Source organism: Tachysurus fulvidraco, chromosome 3 (assembly GCF_022655615.1).
Source record: "Tachysurus fulvidraco isolate hzauxx_2018 chromosome 3, HZAU_PFXX_2.0, whole genome shotgun sequence".
Taxonomy (NCBI): Eukaryota; Metazoa; Chordata; class Actinopteri; order Siluriformes; family Bagridae; genus Tachysurus; species Tachysurus fulvidraco.
This window is the reverse complement of record NC_062520.1, coordinates 19,709,679-19,727,563: the sequence shown is the minus strand read 5'-3', so window position 1 is coordinate 19,727,563 and position 17,885 is coordinate 19,709,679. Positions and strand designations below refer to the sequence as shown.

General features: G+C 37.4%; 1 protein-coding gene across 2 annotated transcripts; it reads right to left on the bottom strand.

Annotated features, from left to right (window-relative positions):
• Positions 1-2,163: 2,163 nt before the first annotated feature.
• On the bottom strand, positions 2,164-16,657 carry bcan (brevican). Of its 2 annotated transcripts, none has more exons than XM_027149407.2 (14): positions 16,503-16,657; positions 12,437-12,519; positions 9,566-9,946; positions 9,055-9,229; positions 8,792-8,919; positions 8,418-8,714; positions 7,395-8,285; positions 6,336-7,292; positions 5,807-5,914; positions 5,413-5,571; positions 4,812-4,894; positions 3,655-3,799; positions 3,323-3,505; positions 2,164-3,167 (listed from the first exon to the last, which is right to left on the bottom strand). In XM_027149407.2, exons 1-14 carry the CDS (start codon positions 16,505-16,507, stop codon positions 3,073-3,075), a joined length of 3,690 nt encoding a protein of 1,229 aa, XP_027005208.2. In that variant the 5' UTR covers positions 16,508-16,657; the 3' UTR covers positions 2,164-3,072. The 2 variants fall into 2 exon arrangements, with proteins under 2 accessions (XP_027005208.2, XP_047667663.1); XM_047811707.1 differs by lacking the exon at positions 16,503-16,657 and adding an exon at positions 12,638-12,758.
• Between the last annotated feature and the right edge of the window lie 1,228 nt (positions 16,658-17,885).

Below are 17,885 nucleotides of genomic sequence, written 5' to 3'. Positions count from 1 at the left end.
TCAGATTTCTGAAACAACCCAATGCCTTATCCATCCATCTATCTATCCATCCAACCACCCATACAATGCTAGTGATGTTATGAATATAGCCACAGAAATGAACTTGAGGAACACATGCAGGAGGTATGGTGGGCTCCGTAAAGAACAGAGGAGGAAACAGACAGTGCACTGTTGTCTGAATAGACAGGAGAAAGTCTGTTAGAGTGAAATTGTTTCTGTGGTGACATTTGAGCTCCTGCTATGTCAGTGTGATATTGGCAACTACAAAATGTCATCAGAATAATTTGACATAGCAGAGAACTCACTTGTTTTTTTTTTTTTAAAGCAAATTGTCTACTCACAAAGAAACACAAAGTCTGAAACATATGATATGTGTTTTCATTACATTTTGAGTATGTTTTTGACCATGTACACTACATAGTGATTGAATCAGTGTTGCTATTATTTTAATCATGTATGTACAGTATGTAAAGATGGATGCAAGCCTCCACCTCTGCACTTGAACTGAGTGGGTTTTTATGTTTCCCTTCAGGCAGGTTAAGTGTTGAATGTCCCTGGGCAGCTTGCAGATGGTAGCTTTATCCCTAAGAAACACTGTGAGGACTTCACAGTTTTGGATTCCCTAAAAAGAGTATTAGTCTCTATGGGGCATATTGTTACAGTTATACCAACATAGTGATAAATGATTCAATCAAGGTCTACACCAGTCTACACAAGACACAAATTTGCAGGTGCCACTGTAACACTTCCCATGTAGTCTGGGAATTATAACCTTTTCCCTATCAGCAATATGAGATAATGTTTAGACTTGATATTATGGCAGTTCAGAAGACTAGATTTGTTCCATGGAAATGTAGGATTTTTTGGACCTAAAGCTTCAACATTCATACGAGTTTCTCATGTGAGTCTTCTGTGTTGCTATTTTCTTCAGTTTTGAGATCAGTGAATACTATTTAAAGGTGATCCTACAATTAATGTATAATTAATTGATACACCAGCAGATATTTTATAATTTTTTTGTAAATAATGAACAAATCTTTATGCCTTTCATAAAATGTTGTGTATAATATCAAACACTTTTGTATTTATATTATATATGTTTTAACATGAAATTATATGGATCCTTATGAATGTACTCACATGCATTATGTGTGAAGTTATGTGAAATCGAAATAAACTATAAAACATTAAAAGAACAAAAGACTTCATAGTTACTTGGTACATATAGGTTAGTAAAATTTGTTTTATTTTATTTTTTATTTTTTTTAAATTAAACTCCAGATCAAATACAGAATCCTACGAACTGTAACAATATGGCACCATATACCAGATGGTTTGACAATTTTTAAACACATACACAACAAAATGAGCAGATAAATAAAATTGACAAATTTTTTGAAGTTAGGAATTGAAGTCCTTGTTTTATTTCTCAGGAGGCTTTATTCCACACTATATTTCCCAGTGGAAAAAACTGTAAAATAAATTACCACAAAACAGTTGTGTAAAAATAGGTAAAGTGCTTCACAAATCTAAATTATGGAGTTAGTAAAACTGATTAGTTTATTAGTAACACCCTCATTGATCTATGCTTGACATCCAATTAGATTCAGTAACATACATCCAATAGTCTTTATTTTGTCATCCTAAAACCAACTAACTATTACTTTCACATGTTTAGTGAGGATAGTGGATTTTATACCAGGTTAGACAAATTTCCCTTGCCCTATGAATCTGAATTTGATTAGACTTAAATCAAATATTTCTGAAGAACAATGAAATATTAAGTAAAAGCAGAAAGCTATGTGCACTCAAAAAAGTGTACACTTAACCAGTACAGTATGTCACCGAAAAGCAAAAGAAAGAAAGAAATTCTTTAGATCAGTAAAAACAGTTATTTTTCTGATGTTACGAACAGCGTTTATAAAGGACTGATTATTCCCCAGAGCAAATAAGAGACCTGAAGAAAAAACTGAGCACCAAATTACTTGAAAATTGTAAAGCTTGTGTTTCACAGCCAGGCTCAAATTATTCCACACTTGGGATACTTTATTTACTAAAATTATTTTATCTCACTGTATCTAAGGTTGCTTGTTTTCTTAAAGAGCCAATGAAGGGTTCTCTTAAAGCATGGCTACTGAAATATCAAGCCAGTTTTTGGTAGTGTAAAAAAATAGAGGCTCTCAATCAAGAGATGTACAAGACTACAGTAAAACTAGCATGTTGTCTGGGAACCGGTAGGCCAGATTAGATGATTCCTGGTCCTCAGATTTTAACCAAATGATGTAAATAAATTCTGGAAATAGATTTCTATACACCAAATGGGTTGATTCTAAACATATTCTGCATGGCTGGGAATCACATGATTTACTGTGTGCAAACATCAGTATGACAGCTGCCACTTCTGGGGTTTAAATGTAATAACCCAAGGCCTGCCACTGCTAACCTTCTTCTTCCACATTTCCTTAAAGGAAATGGATGTTGTATGAATTGTATTAAATCCCTATTTCATGCTGAAGGAATGGTTTTGATTACATGTCAAGTTCTGTGGATGAGGATTTTACAGTCAGAGGTCACGAAAAAGCTAACGTGGCTGTAAATATACTGTAAGGCAAAGTTACTTAAAATGATCTGGATTTGTTTCCTCTGTTTACCCTTTCACTGTCTATGTTCTGTCATCAGGTGGCAGTATTGGGCACTTTTAGTGAGATGAAATTGATTCTTTATGAGAGGTGGCAACAGTTTAATTCAGACCAGCTGAGGTTAAATAGTATTTGCATTTTGCAGTTTCTGCTAGTGCCATAAAATTTACCTCTATTGTTTGGAAACCATGATCTGTATTTACTTACAATTTGGGTGAATTTTATGTTTTTTGTGTCATAGAATTACAAAACATGTAATTCAGTGTTTTTCATTTTCTACAGAAAGAGAAATGTTGTATAATAAAATATGATGACTGGAGTAGACAATGCGAGTTTTGTCTGAAACACCGACAGTATGAATGATGAGTAATGCAGGTCTCTTAAAGGAAAGGTATTGGAGCAGCGAAAGGAAAAAATGAAGAAGCTGGTTGGTTTAAAAGCTCAACCATTTTGGTTTTGCTTTATCAGTGGCTTCGTCGTTCTTTGCAGAGTGCAAAGAATCTTGTTTTCTATTTAAATCCACTGGTTCTGTTGAGAAACAAAACAAAAGAAAACAAAAAATAGTCTGAAGTTTTTACTAGCAGTAAATACACAATACATGTAATTTTACACAAAGATAACTGATTATGGTATAAAGTCTTATGAAAGAAATTTAGATTATCATTGATGGAACAGTTTCTTACGTGGTGTACAGGTGATCTGTGGCTCCTCCCACTGTCCGTTGCGTTGGCACCTGATGATGGGGTTGTGTCTCTGAAGGAAACCCTCTTCACAGTGGTAACGCACCTGAGCATTTATCACATATCGACTTTGTCGTACACCAAACTGCTTAGCATTCAATACAAGAGGTGGCTGCCCACATACAGCTGGGGAAAAAAATATGTTTTATGTTATATATACATAAAGCTTATGGTACATATAAGTGGTTTACTGAGTTAAGTTAACTTAAACCTGAATACAAACATATTTGAAAAGACAAGCTTCTTGTGCAAGCTTCACTGGTTGGCATACTCACTGGTGCCCTTCTTGCAAGTGTAGGACAGATGGTAGTTACAAGGCACATCACTCCAGCGGCCATCATCATGCCATACCATCACCACACAGTCCTCTCCTGATAGGAAATAACTATCAGGCTGACCACGATACCAGTTCTCATATAGCTAAGACAGAGAAGACAGAGAAAACAATTAATAGTCACAATAGTTATACACTGCGGTGTACAAAATCCTTAGATTAAGACCACTTTTTTTAAAAAAAGAATTTTTTTATTTAATTTAAATTAATCTGTGAGAGAAAAATTAGTGAATTTTTTTTCTGTTTGCGGTCTTTGCCCAAAGCCCATAAGATGCTAGCCCCAATTTTCAGGAAAATATTTTTTCTAGGATGCTGCTATGTGCTGAAAACAATAAAAACATTTTTAAAAGCTTCCATGGGTTTTGGAGTCAAAGTCAAAGGCTTATTTGAATGATTTTGGATGATTCATAGCCTTAAACTGTTTTGAGCTGAAAAAAGCTCAAAAAGGTTTCCTTTTTTCCTGCATGCAACCTTTCAATGTGTCACCCACTGATACTGTACATACTTGAAGACCTAGGGTTAGTGTTATTCATAGTGTGTCATATAAGTTTACTAAACACTTTAGGTGAGAAATGTGCTACCTGTATACAGACTGAAAATACCTAAAAGATGCTTAGGATGTTGCCACAACAGAATACCAGAGGTAAAGGGCCATAATGTATACAGTAATACATCTGAGCTAAAAGGGCACACATTTTTTACTGTTTATAGGCATATATTTGTATGTAATGAAGACATTTGCTGTATAACATCTGAAAAGGATAAGAAAACTGACATTATTTATTTTTACTTTGTTCTTTGTCCATATGTTACTAGTTTGTTTGCATTGCAGTATACACTAAGTCTGTGTAATGTTAAAACAATATGTCTGTATTTTGTGTTTTGTAAACAGTACAACAGGAAAAAGAAAGAAAAGCCAAGCCATCTATGTCTGACAACGTTATGAGACACTTTAAAATTTCTAACACTTTAAAAACAGAAGTTTACAAGCACCTCTCCCAGCAGCTCTCACTTATGGCAATTAACAGAGAAGTCTGTATGCTGCACCAGTGAGTTAGCATCACAATTCCGTAACAGTTTAGGCTATACAATGCTTACCAGCGGGTTTCCATCAGACCAGCGGAAGTCACCCTCAATGGTCCTGTCATTAAGACCAGTCCACTGGTACTCCCTGTACCTATCTATGGTAGAAAGCCAGGATGTGAGTCACACAGCAAATGCCTCATTATCATCATGCTTTCTAGGCTTAAAGACAATACGGTCTCAAACCCTGGCTTCAGAGGTTTTTAAAGGACCATCAAGCACCAGTGTTTTCTTCAGACAGGAGGGACGGATGGTTTGTTTTAATGAAAAATTATAATTTTGTTTAAATATGTTCAGACAAGTCAATCTGGATAATTTCTTTTTTTCATTGTTAGAATATATATATATTTTATACAGTTTCTTGCGTGACTGCTCCCTGGGCCAATTCCACTTCCACATCTGCCTTGAACTCCTATCTTACACACATTCATTTCCAAGTGCTTAGTGTATAATATAGTAAAATCAAACTGATCTATTATGTCATAAATATCAGTCTACATTTAATACAAAATTGCTAAACTAACTGTGAAGAAAGTACATATCTAAAAATACTAAATATTTTTCACTTATTCACATATTTTATTTTCAACATTCCGCTAAGTCAGTTTGGACCTACGGTTGATGAATGATTGCTCTTCAGATGACATAACAGAGACCAGGTGACCGCCACTCATCCGACAGTGCTGCTCTGCCACCTCCCAGCTCTGACGTTTTGAGAAGTGTTTATAACAGTTGCCCTGGAACTTTTCCCAGCCTGGCTCACACTGCTCCAGATCTAAGAAAGACAATAAAAATAAAATAAAACTTTAAAATCAGTATTCACAGTGAGGATAATTATCTCCCTTTTAGGATGTGGTCTGAATTTGAGGACTTTTTGCAGTGTAAGTTTAAGCATCTATAGGTTGATGACAGTGAAATATTTGTCTTTAACATTATTGTGGTTAGATAAAGAACACGGAAAATTGTGTTCGTTATTAAAATTGACCAAACTTTGGTCATACACAACTTACCAATTTGGCAGAATTCTCCCCCATAGCTTGGCAGACACAGGCACTTGACATTAGTACTGATGTCTACACAGGTGCCTCCATTAGCACATGGATTCTCCAGACAGCCATCTAAAAATGCACAGTTCCAACTTTTAAAATGACTTGTTATGCCACATTATATAATGGTACCTAGTGAACAAACTAACACACACACACACACATGTATATTATATATATATATATATGAGATAATTCAAACAGTCCTACATCTGAGCTAAAAGGGCATACATTTTTTACTGTTTATATGCATATATGAATGTAATGAAGCTATTTGGCTTTTGGCCTTTGGCCTTTGTCCATTTGTTACAGCTTGTATACACTAAGTCTGTGTAACAGTATGTCTGTATTTTGTGTTTTGTAAACAGTACAAGAGTACAACAGGAAAAAGCAAGATGTAGTGTGCACATATTCTTAAATGTGAAATATCCTGAAATAACTAGACAGCATTGAATTCTATAAGAAAAAAATCCATTGATTCAAATTCTCAGACCTGATATGCCTGTTCTGTCCAGCACAATATCAGTTGGTCTGGGTGGTAACGATGTATGACGAGTTAGGGTTGTTAGTTCATCCTCTTCCTTTCTGTTTGGAGATTCTGTTGTGGCAGTCAGGTCTTGATCTCCATGTTCCTTGACATTGGTTGCCATGGAGGTGGTCAGACTATGTGTCTCATCAGGGTTCTCAGTTATGGGAACTGCAGTAGAGTCTGATTCGCCTGAGGAGTCAGGATCGTCTGTGGTTACTGGAGGATCACCGCTGATCTCCACATCTGACCGGAACTCCTGTGGTGGAGTTGGAGAAGTCACAGTGTCCCAGATTGGTGTTAGGGTCATGTCTGGGATCAGTGTAACCTCCACTGCAAAGTGAGTGGTGCTGGAAACATTTTCAGTATTGTTATCCTTTGTTGTGTTCAGGAGAAGCAGGTATGTGGAGTTGAAGGGTATGATTGGACTGGCACTGGCATAGGGAAGGTCTGTGACTGAAGATCCATCTCCAGAAGAGTTTTCTGTTCCTGATGAGTTATCTTCATAGCCAATGTGGTCTTTGTCTGACATTGTCTTGGTTTCAGTCAGCTGAGTTGTTGTCATGGTGTTCACCTCCTCCTTCATGATGCTGATGCCAGATGGAGTACTGCTCTCTGTAACAGGAGAGTCCCTGATATCCACTGACTTTGGGGAAATGGATGTATCTGACAAGTGAGGAGCTTGTGTGGTCTGACGAGTTAGCAATAGTACATTGTCATCATCACCGGAACCATCAATGGGCTCTGTTTGATTCTCAGATAAATATACTGGTGTTGCAGTGAATTCTGACTCACTGTCATTATCAACTGAACTGAGAGACACTATTGGGGTTTCAGCTGAAGTATGCCCTGTTTCTTGCTCCACTTGATTTATAGCACTAGTAGTGTCTGGTGCAACTGATTGCTCAAGACTGTGCTGAAAACCTGTAAAGTGGCATTAAGCATAATACCTGTTAATTGAATATTTTAGCAGTATTATTGTGGCATTGATAATACAAGGTACAGTACAAGGATTTTTCAACTTACTCAGTGTAGGGTGACTTATATCTTCCAGCAAAGAAATCTCTGTGCTAGTTTCAGCCGAAGTATGTTCATACAAATCTTCTTGACTCAGGGTGAGGTTAGTGTTAAACTTCCCTGCAAGTACTGTGGTCATTTCGCTTCCTGATCCCTCACTAATTTCAGAAGAAGACTTTGGAGTTCTGAAGTCCACACTGACATCTGTTTCTTGTCCCAATGTGACGTTACTTGCTTGTGCTTCTACAGTTGAATGTTCAACCACATGGCTTCCATTTTGATCATCATGTTTGGTCTCAAGCATTAATTTATATCCTCTTATCTCTGTAAACTCATACAGTGGCTCCAAGTTGTCAAATGTTGTGCTTTGTTTACTTTCTGTAAATGTTTGGTATTCCACTTGCTCTCCTGGCTCCAGGATGGTGTCTGGCATCGGCTGATAGACTGAATGATGATCAGTCTTTACTTCTGAATCGGCTGTTGTATTCTCTTTATCTTGGTCTTCTGCTGACTTTGGTTGATTCCAGCTGGGCTGCAGGTGTATCTTTGGAACTAGTTCAGAGTCAATGGGTTTCATGAGCACTTCTTGCCAAGAGCTCTGAGTCGGCTCAGGTTTCTGTCCGTATACTGATGGAGTGGTGATAATATTTCTGCTAGTAGTGGTTGAATAAACTTTATCAAATGGGGATGGTGTGGGGTCATGCTGCTCTGTTTTATCTTTGTGTTTGCTGGAGAATGAGACAATCTCAACAGCTCCTTGTGCCTCGTTTTCTGTCTTCTGAGTCACATGACCTGAACTGAACTCTTCCTCTTTGTCAGGTAAAGTCACAATGTCCTGGGCAATGTCCTCTGGCTCTGTGGCCAGGTAATCCAATGGGTGGACTGTCTGAGAACTAAGCTCTGAAAAATATAACAAAAAAGCAAACAATGAAATTCCTATACTATTTAATTGCACCAAAACACAACAATGAGCAGTATTTGCAATGTGTGTATCTTTAATCAAATAACAATTTAAAATGAAGGCATGCTTACCTCCCATGAAGCAGTAGGCATCGTAGCGAGAGAGAGGCTCAGGAAAGCCTGTCTGATTGCTGTAGCGATAAACTGTCTTAACTCCAGGTTCAGGCCCTCCGCACCGCTCTCGTGGGTTTACAATAGGATAGCGTACACTGCCATCAGCTAGCCAACCTGGGCTACAGTGATCAAGACCGTCATTCCATGCAGCATACAGCTGGCTTGTGCTGGCTAATTGTGCACCCTGATGCTCACAATATGCTTTAGCCTCAGACAGTGTGAATCGCTTTGAAGTAGATCCATAGAACACTTTTCCTGAAATAAAAACAAGAGCCTCAATATAGAAACTAAGCAAAACATTTATTTGAAAATAACTAAATACCATTATTTACCACGGATGTTCTCAACGTAGCAATAAACATCATAAAGCTCATCAGTCTCCAACATGCCATAGTTCCGGACCCCTGGCTGGCCATCCATATCTCCAAAACAGCCCTCACGTGGTGTATGGATAGGATATCTGTGTTTTTGTTAAAATTGGATTTTTGGTTAAGTATATAGTATAAAAATGCTTTTTAAATATAAAAAAAGCTATATGGTAATCAAAATTAGTTATGTACATATTATATATTAGTTAATATGATAATCCTCTGACCTGACAGACCCATCTGCTAACCAACCGGCATCACATTGCTCATAGCCACTGTAGTATGCTGCCAGAAGCTGCTCTGGTGTGGCAATCCGAGCTCCAATGTCTTCACATGCATTCTTGGCTTCATCAAAAGAGAAAGCGTAGCGGCTGGAAGCATGTCGGTAGTGAAACACAACACCTAAGGATTTTCATATATTAAATATTAAAAACAGAACCATTTGAAGTGTTATGAATATTAACAGTTATAATAATTATAATACTATATTATAATTATTGTTGATAATGTACTATTGATAACTCGTCAAACCACACAAGCTCCTCACCTGTTATTATAATACTAGCTTTAGGGCTGATGAAGCACAGATTTAGCAATCCTTTCATTTATCATTTGACTCATGAAAATATATTTGAAAAAAGTTTTTATTAGGTAGACAGGTAAAATATTCATAGATTACAATTAACAAACATTTTATCTTAAATGTGTTATGATTCTAAGTGAAAATGGGGTGATTACCTTTTACTTTGATCTGAGCCAGATCATGAGCATCCTCCAATCCCTGCTGGACCTCACAGCGGTAGACTCCTGTATCATTGTGTCTCAGGCTGTCCAGCTGGAGTGTGAGATCATCTGGGGAAGAGTCGTAGTTTGGAAGAGAGGCCCTACCTTTATAAGCCTCACTGATTTTCACCCTCTCCCCTCGTGCTACAAGAATCTCTGTCTCTCGTCCAGAGGAAAATTTGCTCCACTTTATCCGTGGATTGGTATGCCCAGCCGAGCGGCCCAAGATGGACACTGGTGGCAGTGACACAAGGCACTGCAGAGTTAAGGAAGCTCCCAGAATGGCAGACACAGGAGGGCTTTTAGGGATTGTAACGTTCAAGAGCATTGTTTCATCTGTGGAAAATATATAATGTAATTGTGATATGCAGTATGATCACACAGGAAATGACTACCAATTCCTCAAAACACCAATTTTATACACGTCATGTGAAAAAATTTCAACATGTCAATTTCTGATTTTGTTTTAATTTATACCTGTAGATGAAAGTGATGTAATTACATGTAAACAACAAAAAAATTACTTTTCACTTATTAAACAAAAGCAATAAACAAAATGTGTATTTCAACTGAGGAAAAGGTTAGGGCCCCTGTGTGTCAGGTGACACGAGGTAAAAAAACGTACCCAAATGCAGGATAGCTAAAATAAACGGGGATTTATTAACAAAAAACACGACATGAAGACACCGCGCTGCACAAGGCAACGCGGCTCAACTAAATAATGCTGATAATCATGACACATGAGGGGCAGGTGTGCAGAGGCTGGGAGGAAAAAAAGACAAGGGCGGGGCAGACACGTGAATACCAAACATAAACAAAAGGCACATGGCCAAAGTCCGGGCTGAGTCCTGACACTGTGTCCTAATAGCTGGTGTTTCCCCCTTTGGCTGAAATAACCTCAATGAGATGTTTCTTGTAGCCATCTACCAGTTTCTGACATGGACTGGGAGAAAGTTTCCCCGACTCCTCAATGCAGAATTTTTATTTCAGCTTTGTTATGGTTGAGTGGTTTCTTGCATGCACAGTCTGTTTCAAATCACCCTAGAGGATTTAGATCTGGGCTTTTACTTGGCCATCCCAAAATTCTCAATTTTTTCTCCAAATTTCAGCCTGTCCTTGGTGGATTTACTGGTGTGTTTTTTTTTGTCATGTTTCAAAGTCCAGTTCTGCTTCAGCTAAAATTTTTTGACAGATGGTCTCACATATTCCTCAAGAGACCTTCTGGTAAACTACGATGATGAGCTGGCCAGGTTCTGCTGCAGCAAAGCATCCCCAGACCATAACACTTCCACCTCCATGTTTCACAGATGGTACAGTATGAGGTTCTTTTGCTGAAATGCTGTATTTGGTTTAAACTTTTCACCAAATATTCCCTCTGTTATGGTCTCCAAATAATTCAATTTTAGACTCATCTATACAAAGCACATTATTCCAGAAGTCTTGGCATTTGCCTCTGTGGCTTTTAACAAACTTCAGTCTTGCCCTCATGCTTTTCTTAGACATTAAAGGTTTCCTCCTTGCACACCTCCCATGATAATTAAAGTTGTGCAGTTTCTTTCTGATTGTGATTCATGTACCTTGACATCAACTGAAGCAAGAGCTTGCTGTAGGGCCTGTGATGATATTTTAGGATTTTTGGAGACATCTTTAAGGATCTTGCGGTCTGCTCTTGGGGTGGATTTGCTTGATTGGGCTGACCTGGCCATGTTGGCAGTTGTTTTAAATGTTCTCCACTTGTAAATGATTTTGGACAGTAGGATGGCAGATTACAATTTTTTTGAGATCTTTTTATGTCCTTTACCAGACTCATAAGCATCAGCAATCTTTGAATCTTATCATGCTGATAGATCTTACTTCGACAATAAAGAGAAAACCAAACTAAATAGTCATTAATTCATTTTCTACCGCTTATCCGAACTACTCGGGTCACGGGGAGCCTGTGCCTATCTCAGGCGTCATCGGGCATCAAGGCAGGATACACCCTGGACGGAGTGCCAACCTATCGCAGTGCACACACACACACACATTCTCATTCACTCACACACTCACACACTACAGACAATTTTCCAGAGATGCCAATCAACCTACCATGCATGTTTTTGGACCGGGGGAGGAAACCGGAGTACCCGGAGGAAACCCCCAAGGCACGGGGAGAACATGCAAACTCGAAACACACACAAGGCGGAGGCGGGAATCCAACCGCCAACCCTGGAGGTGTGAGGCAAACATGCTAACCACTAAGCCACCGTGTCCCCCCAAACTAAATATCCAATTGTTAAATAAGGCAAGCCTCTCTCAAAATGTTCTAATAGTTTGCAGTTGATGTGATACACCTGTAGGTAATTTTATAACTTTTTAACACAAATAAATGTTGGGTGTCCTTACTTTTTCCTAACAAGAAATTGTTTAGTTTTTTTTTATTATAGTTTACAGATCATTTAAAAAAAAGGCTTTTTGTTGGTTTATTTGTTTAGTTATATTACTTGAATCTACAAATTTTGCTAAAATAAACATGAAATGCCCATATGTTTAACTATGTTAAAATAAACACAGGCTCCTGACTGTAGTTAACAAGAAAAAACTGAGAAAACAGTCAACTGACTGACACAAGAATGCTTGAGAACTAGCTAGTCACTATAAGAACATTATTTGAGCATATACACAGTTGATAATGGCAGTATTCAGCTTTGACCTTGAACTTCCTACTTTAGCTCCCATTGCGTGAATACATATATTATAGAACAGTAAAATAGTGATCTCCACTCCCATGCATAATGTGTTGAACCTCATTAATCAAAACATAGCCAGTATGTGGAGTTGACACACCTGTTCGTGGTGCAGGGACAGCAGAGGACAGCAGGACAAAGGGACAGATGGCACACAGCAGTAGAGACAGGAACATCATTGATCTGAGAAGGGAACAGGGAAAAGGAAAGATAAAGTCAACCACTTTCAAAGCAAAGTAATGCTTATTTTGCAGGAAAAAAAAGAAAAAGAATAATTAGGTCACTTCAAAATAAGACCCACTTTTTCTTACTAAGATAAAGGATGCAAACACATTGATTTACTGTCATTTATCAATTTAGATCTGTTCTAGTTTGAAGCATTTCCATCTTTGAAACTAAAGCGTGCTTTCACGTGTTTACAAGATTGAGAGAGAAAGAGAGAACAGAGAGAAAAACTAAGTGTGTGTTCTTTGTCCCTTTACTGTTGCCAGATTGGAGAAAATACTATTATTTTTCTCTTCAGTGCATCTGACACAAATCAAAACCAATTTAATCTATATATTTTAATAATTAAATACCAAACTTTACATAGGAATGTCAGTGAAACAGTATAACACACTTGGTGAAACTTCCACATACTCCAAACAATTTTTATAACAACCATCTTTGCATAAGGTGTGGTCTTCCTTTACAGAAGTGGACTTTATAATGCAAAGGTATCCTTTATGATGGATCCTTTAATGTTTTTAGTTTTACTTTAAAAGCTCTGATCTTGATTAATATTCCCATTTGCCTGTTGCTTCAGCAGTTGCGGATTACTGGATAATGGACCTGGCAACCCTGTGTGCTTTCAGTTGGCATCAACTTGGACTCAGTGGGCTTTTAGTGCTCTGGGGTGTGATCAGAATTCTGATGATGAAACTAGTTGTCTTTCTGGAACCTGTTATTTAAAATGTCTTAATTCTCTATTCTTCACTCCAATTCTACTACTAAATCTTACAGTTAATCTTGCATCCTTAATATACACATCTAACCTAGTTACAGAGAAATTTTAAATCAAACATGGGTAGTTGTTACGGCAGACTGGACGAAATAAAGAAAAAAGGACCACCTGCTAGACTGAGCACACTAGCATTTGTAAAAAGTAAATGAAGTGCATAGTTATGCTCTAAAGTGCCTGAAAACCAGGGTGGACATAACGCTGGTGCATATGCAATTTTGAATAAACATAAATCATTTCAAACATGTAAATAAGCAGACAAAATACTCTGAAGTTTTGATATTAAATTCATATTTAAAATAAATATAAGCAGGGTAATGGATGAGAAATTTAGCACAGAATGTGACATTTGCAGTATGTAAAATTACATGTTCTGACATTTCACTACATTTCTACATATATGAAGAACATAAACAAAAACGAAGACAAGTCAGTCCGTTTAGGCTGTACTTAAATTGAGAATGAATATACTGTACAGCATAATTACAACAGTGTATAATAATTATAGTAGCATGTAGTGTAATTATAGAAGTCTAATCTCTACTCTTCTGTCTTTTTTCTGTCTCTTACACTCTTGCAGGCTTGTACAACTGACCATATGTGAAATGAAAGACTTAAGGGAAAAGATGAGCCAGTAGTAATGTAATGTTTTCCAAAGACACTGGATTTAAATTCAGGTTCAGGATCAGGAAGACAGGTAAGTTGTGACAAAATGTCCCACATCTTACTGCTGCTCTGAGAAAAAATGAATCCCAACCTTTATTATTTAACTAATATACCCAAAATGTGGATCTGTTTTTAAGAAAAGTCCAACATCAATGACAAAAATACTTCTATATGATTCTGCTTCTGATAATAGTGAAATAATTTTTATCCAAAAATCTTTATCGTTACACTAACATTTCTGCTTTGAATTACAGGAAAGGTCTTAAGAAGCCACAGTTTAAGAAACCAGATACATGGATCTGTATGAAGCAGGAGCAAAGCTTAGAGTAACCCACTGAAAAACCTCAGGCAAGACATCTTGACATAATATTGCTCTTTACAAATGATGTGGACAAACCAGGTCATAAGAGTAGGGGTGGACAAAAGGGAGGAAGTCGATGTCTGAGAACACTGGAAACTGGCATTAACAAAGTAAAAAGAGAGAGACAGAGAGAGAGAGAGAGAGAGAGAGAGAGAGAGAGAGAGAGAGAGAGAGAGAGAGAGAGAGAGAGAGAGAGAGAGAGAGAGAGAGAGAGAGAGAGAGAGAGAGAGAGAGAGAGCTGCTCTAAGCAGAAAATTATTGGGTGTGTTATAGTTGCCCTCACCAGAGTGAATCTTGGACTTAAAGCCCAGCTTGGGCTTGAGGGGAAAATTAAAGAGGAAGGTGTAATTTTCACTGGCAGTTACCAGAAAGCCTCAGAGAAAATGAAGGAAAACCAAATGCTGGGACAGACTCAACTAAACTTACAATCATGCTGCCAGCTCTATCCCCATTTATCTCAATTTCTCTCCCCAGAAAATGTGCAGCTTCCTATGTCTTTTTTTCCTCAGTCTGTCTAACATTTACAAGATTGTCTGGCTCTAAATTGTTAATGAGCGCATTGGGGCGGCCAGCTTTGATCCACATTTCTTTTCCTTTAAAGTCATTCCTCCCCAATAATCTCAGTGCATGGCCTATAGCCATGACCACATTTCCATAATCCAAGGGAAAAAGCCAGACTGCTTGTTCAGAGGGTTAGTGGGGACGGCACAGTCCAAAAAAGCTCAGGAGCATTTGGACAGAATACTGAATGACTTTGGGAAACTGCAAGTCAATGATAGAGACCGGACTCTCCTAAAGGGTCACATCCAAAAGAAGAGGAGGAGCAAGATGAGGAAAGAAATAAATAGGAGGTCGAAAAAGTATTGCTGTGCCATTACATCAGACCTAATACTTATATCTTCTGCAGAGAGCCACCAGACAGTTCTCACAGGGCACACAAGTTCTCCAAGTGCCATTAACATTGTGGAATGAAGCGTTGCGTACAGCTTTGTTCTCAATCTCAATCCATCCTATCTTCACCTTCATGAACATAGGAAATTACTGAATGGAACTTACTATTTCAGTAATATAGTCCTTTTTCTATCCTCTGAAAGAGCAACAGAATTAGGATATGATGCTGAGGTAGACATGTCTACTGTTATAGACTCATATCATATAGACCCATGTTATATATGGTTTTCATTTTTAAAACTGTCTAAAATTTTTCAGCATAGAAAAATGAATGCATTTATTATCTACAATTTATGATGAATAAGTGAATTCATAGTAAATCTGTTTTGCTTAAAGTGAAACAATGAATATAATGAAATTTGATAATATGACATTAGTCCTGTGATTAAAACAAAAACCTAAGCCAAATAGGTAGGTATAAGCAGAGATCTTAGAAGAACTGTTGTTGGGTGAGTTGGCCTGGGGTGTGTTCCAATGTATCTCAATTAAAAATTTAAATATTCATTTCAAATGGTAATTCTATTAAAAACAATAATAGGTGGAACATAATAATAGGTAAAATAACAATATAAACTGCAGTTCTCCTGTTTATGGAACGTGGAGCTGACTTGTGTAATTAATCATTATGGCCGCCTTGCATGTCATCATATTTGCATCTTTTGTTTTTACAACGAAGGTAATGTTTGAGAGCAACCAGATATAACTGTAGGAAACATACTAACAGTGGATAATTGGAACAGATTGATTTGGCTGCAGATTTTCTGGACAGCTTTGAAGAGGTTGCTTTACTCTCAAATGTCAAGGACAGATGACTCTCTAAAAAGACTGATTCTGAGCGTTTTACTGTAAGGAAAAACTGACAGGTTCAGAATACCCTCCACACAATGACATACATAAGCCAAATAACCATGTATTCTAATCAATTACTCATATCATCCCATATCAGCTATTTTTTAAAACTTACATACACTAGCATAAACAACAACCCATTTAACAGCAAAATAATAATAATAAAAAAAAAATCAGTTAACAATAAGCATGCAGAATTAAGGAGAATTATATACTTAATTAAATTTTCTTTGCAATATATTATATTTTATTTTAAAAATCACTCTTAAATATAATAACTTCTTGCACTCTATATACTTAGACTACGGGGTGGATCAGGAAAAATATGCAGTTACCTACCGCATCCCTATACGATTTGCATTAATGATGATATAATCTTGCTCCAGTAACGTGCTTTTCTGCAGGAGAAAGGTGAAAGAAGGCTGTGCCCTGTGTGCACAACCCGGAGAGTGAGATTGGAGAAGAGAAAGGCAGGAGAAAAGAGCGCGCAGGAAGAGCTCTCTCTCTCTCTCTCTCTCTCTCTCTCTCTCTCTCTCTCTCTCTCTCTCTCTCTCTCTCTCACACACACACACACACACACACACACACACACACACACACACACACACACTCACTCACTCACTATCTCTCTCTCTCTCTCTCTCTCTCTCTCTCTCTCTCTCTCTCTCTCACACACACACACACACACTCTCTCTCTCTCTCTCTCTCTCTCTCTCTCTCTCTCTCTCTCTCTCTCTCTCTCTCTATGGGAAAAGTAGGACGGACAGAAGTGGATTGGATTGAATTGGATTTCTGCTGATACTGACCTGATACCTTCGTCATTACTAAACGATCTAACGTAAAGTTGTTAAGTAAAAAAAAAAACTGACCGTACACTTCATACATTGGGATTCCTGCATCCGCATTTTTCTTCTTTTTGTGAGTGCCTTTCTCACGTGACACATTATCACACTTGCGGGAATGGAAATAACTACACGCAAGACATGATCTATTTAGAAGAACATGTCGGTAAAACACCTGTCTGGAAGCTCCCGTGTCATTACCTGGTCATTACTCTGGGTCAGTGTTGTATAGAAAGCAATACTTGAGTAAAAGTATCTTACTAGAAAAAGACTTTGGTAGAAGTGTAAGTTACCTCAAGTAAAAGTCTTAAAGTATCTGATACTGTACTTAAGTATCAAAAGTAATTTTCTGATATTTAACTTAAGTATTTGAAGTAAAAGTATTTTTTTTTTTTTTTTTAGAACTTTGTGAACTTTATTGTGGCTTTCTTACAGAAAGCATAAAGCATATTCGGGATTCCCATATCTTCTTAATCTCACTCATCAGATCAAAATTACAGTCTTTTCCAGGACTATTCAGGCACAATTCTATTAAGTTAAAAAAAATAAACAGCATATTTTTAGAGCTGACATCAAAGAAAAAAGAGAAACAGAAATTTCACTTTTGTATGAACTTCAGGTAAAAATGAAAAATAAATAATAACATTTCTTTAAAAAAAAAAAGACCTGCTGGTAGGAAGAACATTTTGGTCATGTGGTATGAGCATTTGTAGGGCTTACTCCCCAGGTCACCATCTCACACACACACAGGCCACCTATATCCACCAGCTACTAATACGCCAGTCATTAGTTGAAAGTGAAAAGGTGTCTGTTCATCTTCAAAAGAAGGTGGTTTTCTTCTTGGACTATCATTGGGGTGGTTGTCTACGATAACGTGAGG

What these genes read in the sequence shown, in the direction of transcription:
- bcan (XM_047811707.1), bottom strand. Translation starts at nt 12,684, where the DNA reads ATGACAGTAAATCAATGTGTTTGCATCCTTTATCTTAGTAAGAAAAA. An exon ending in TGTCCCTGCACCACGAACAG is followed by an intron (nt 9,947 to 12,436) that starts GTGTGTCAACTC and finishes TATTTTCCACAG; the next exon opens with ATGAAACAATGCTCTTGAAC. An exon ending in GGTCTGATGGAAACCCGCTG is followed by an intron (nt 3,800 to 4,811) that starts GTAAGCATTGTA and finishes TCTCTGTCTTAG; the next exon opens with CTATATGAGAACTGGTATCG.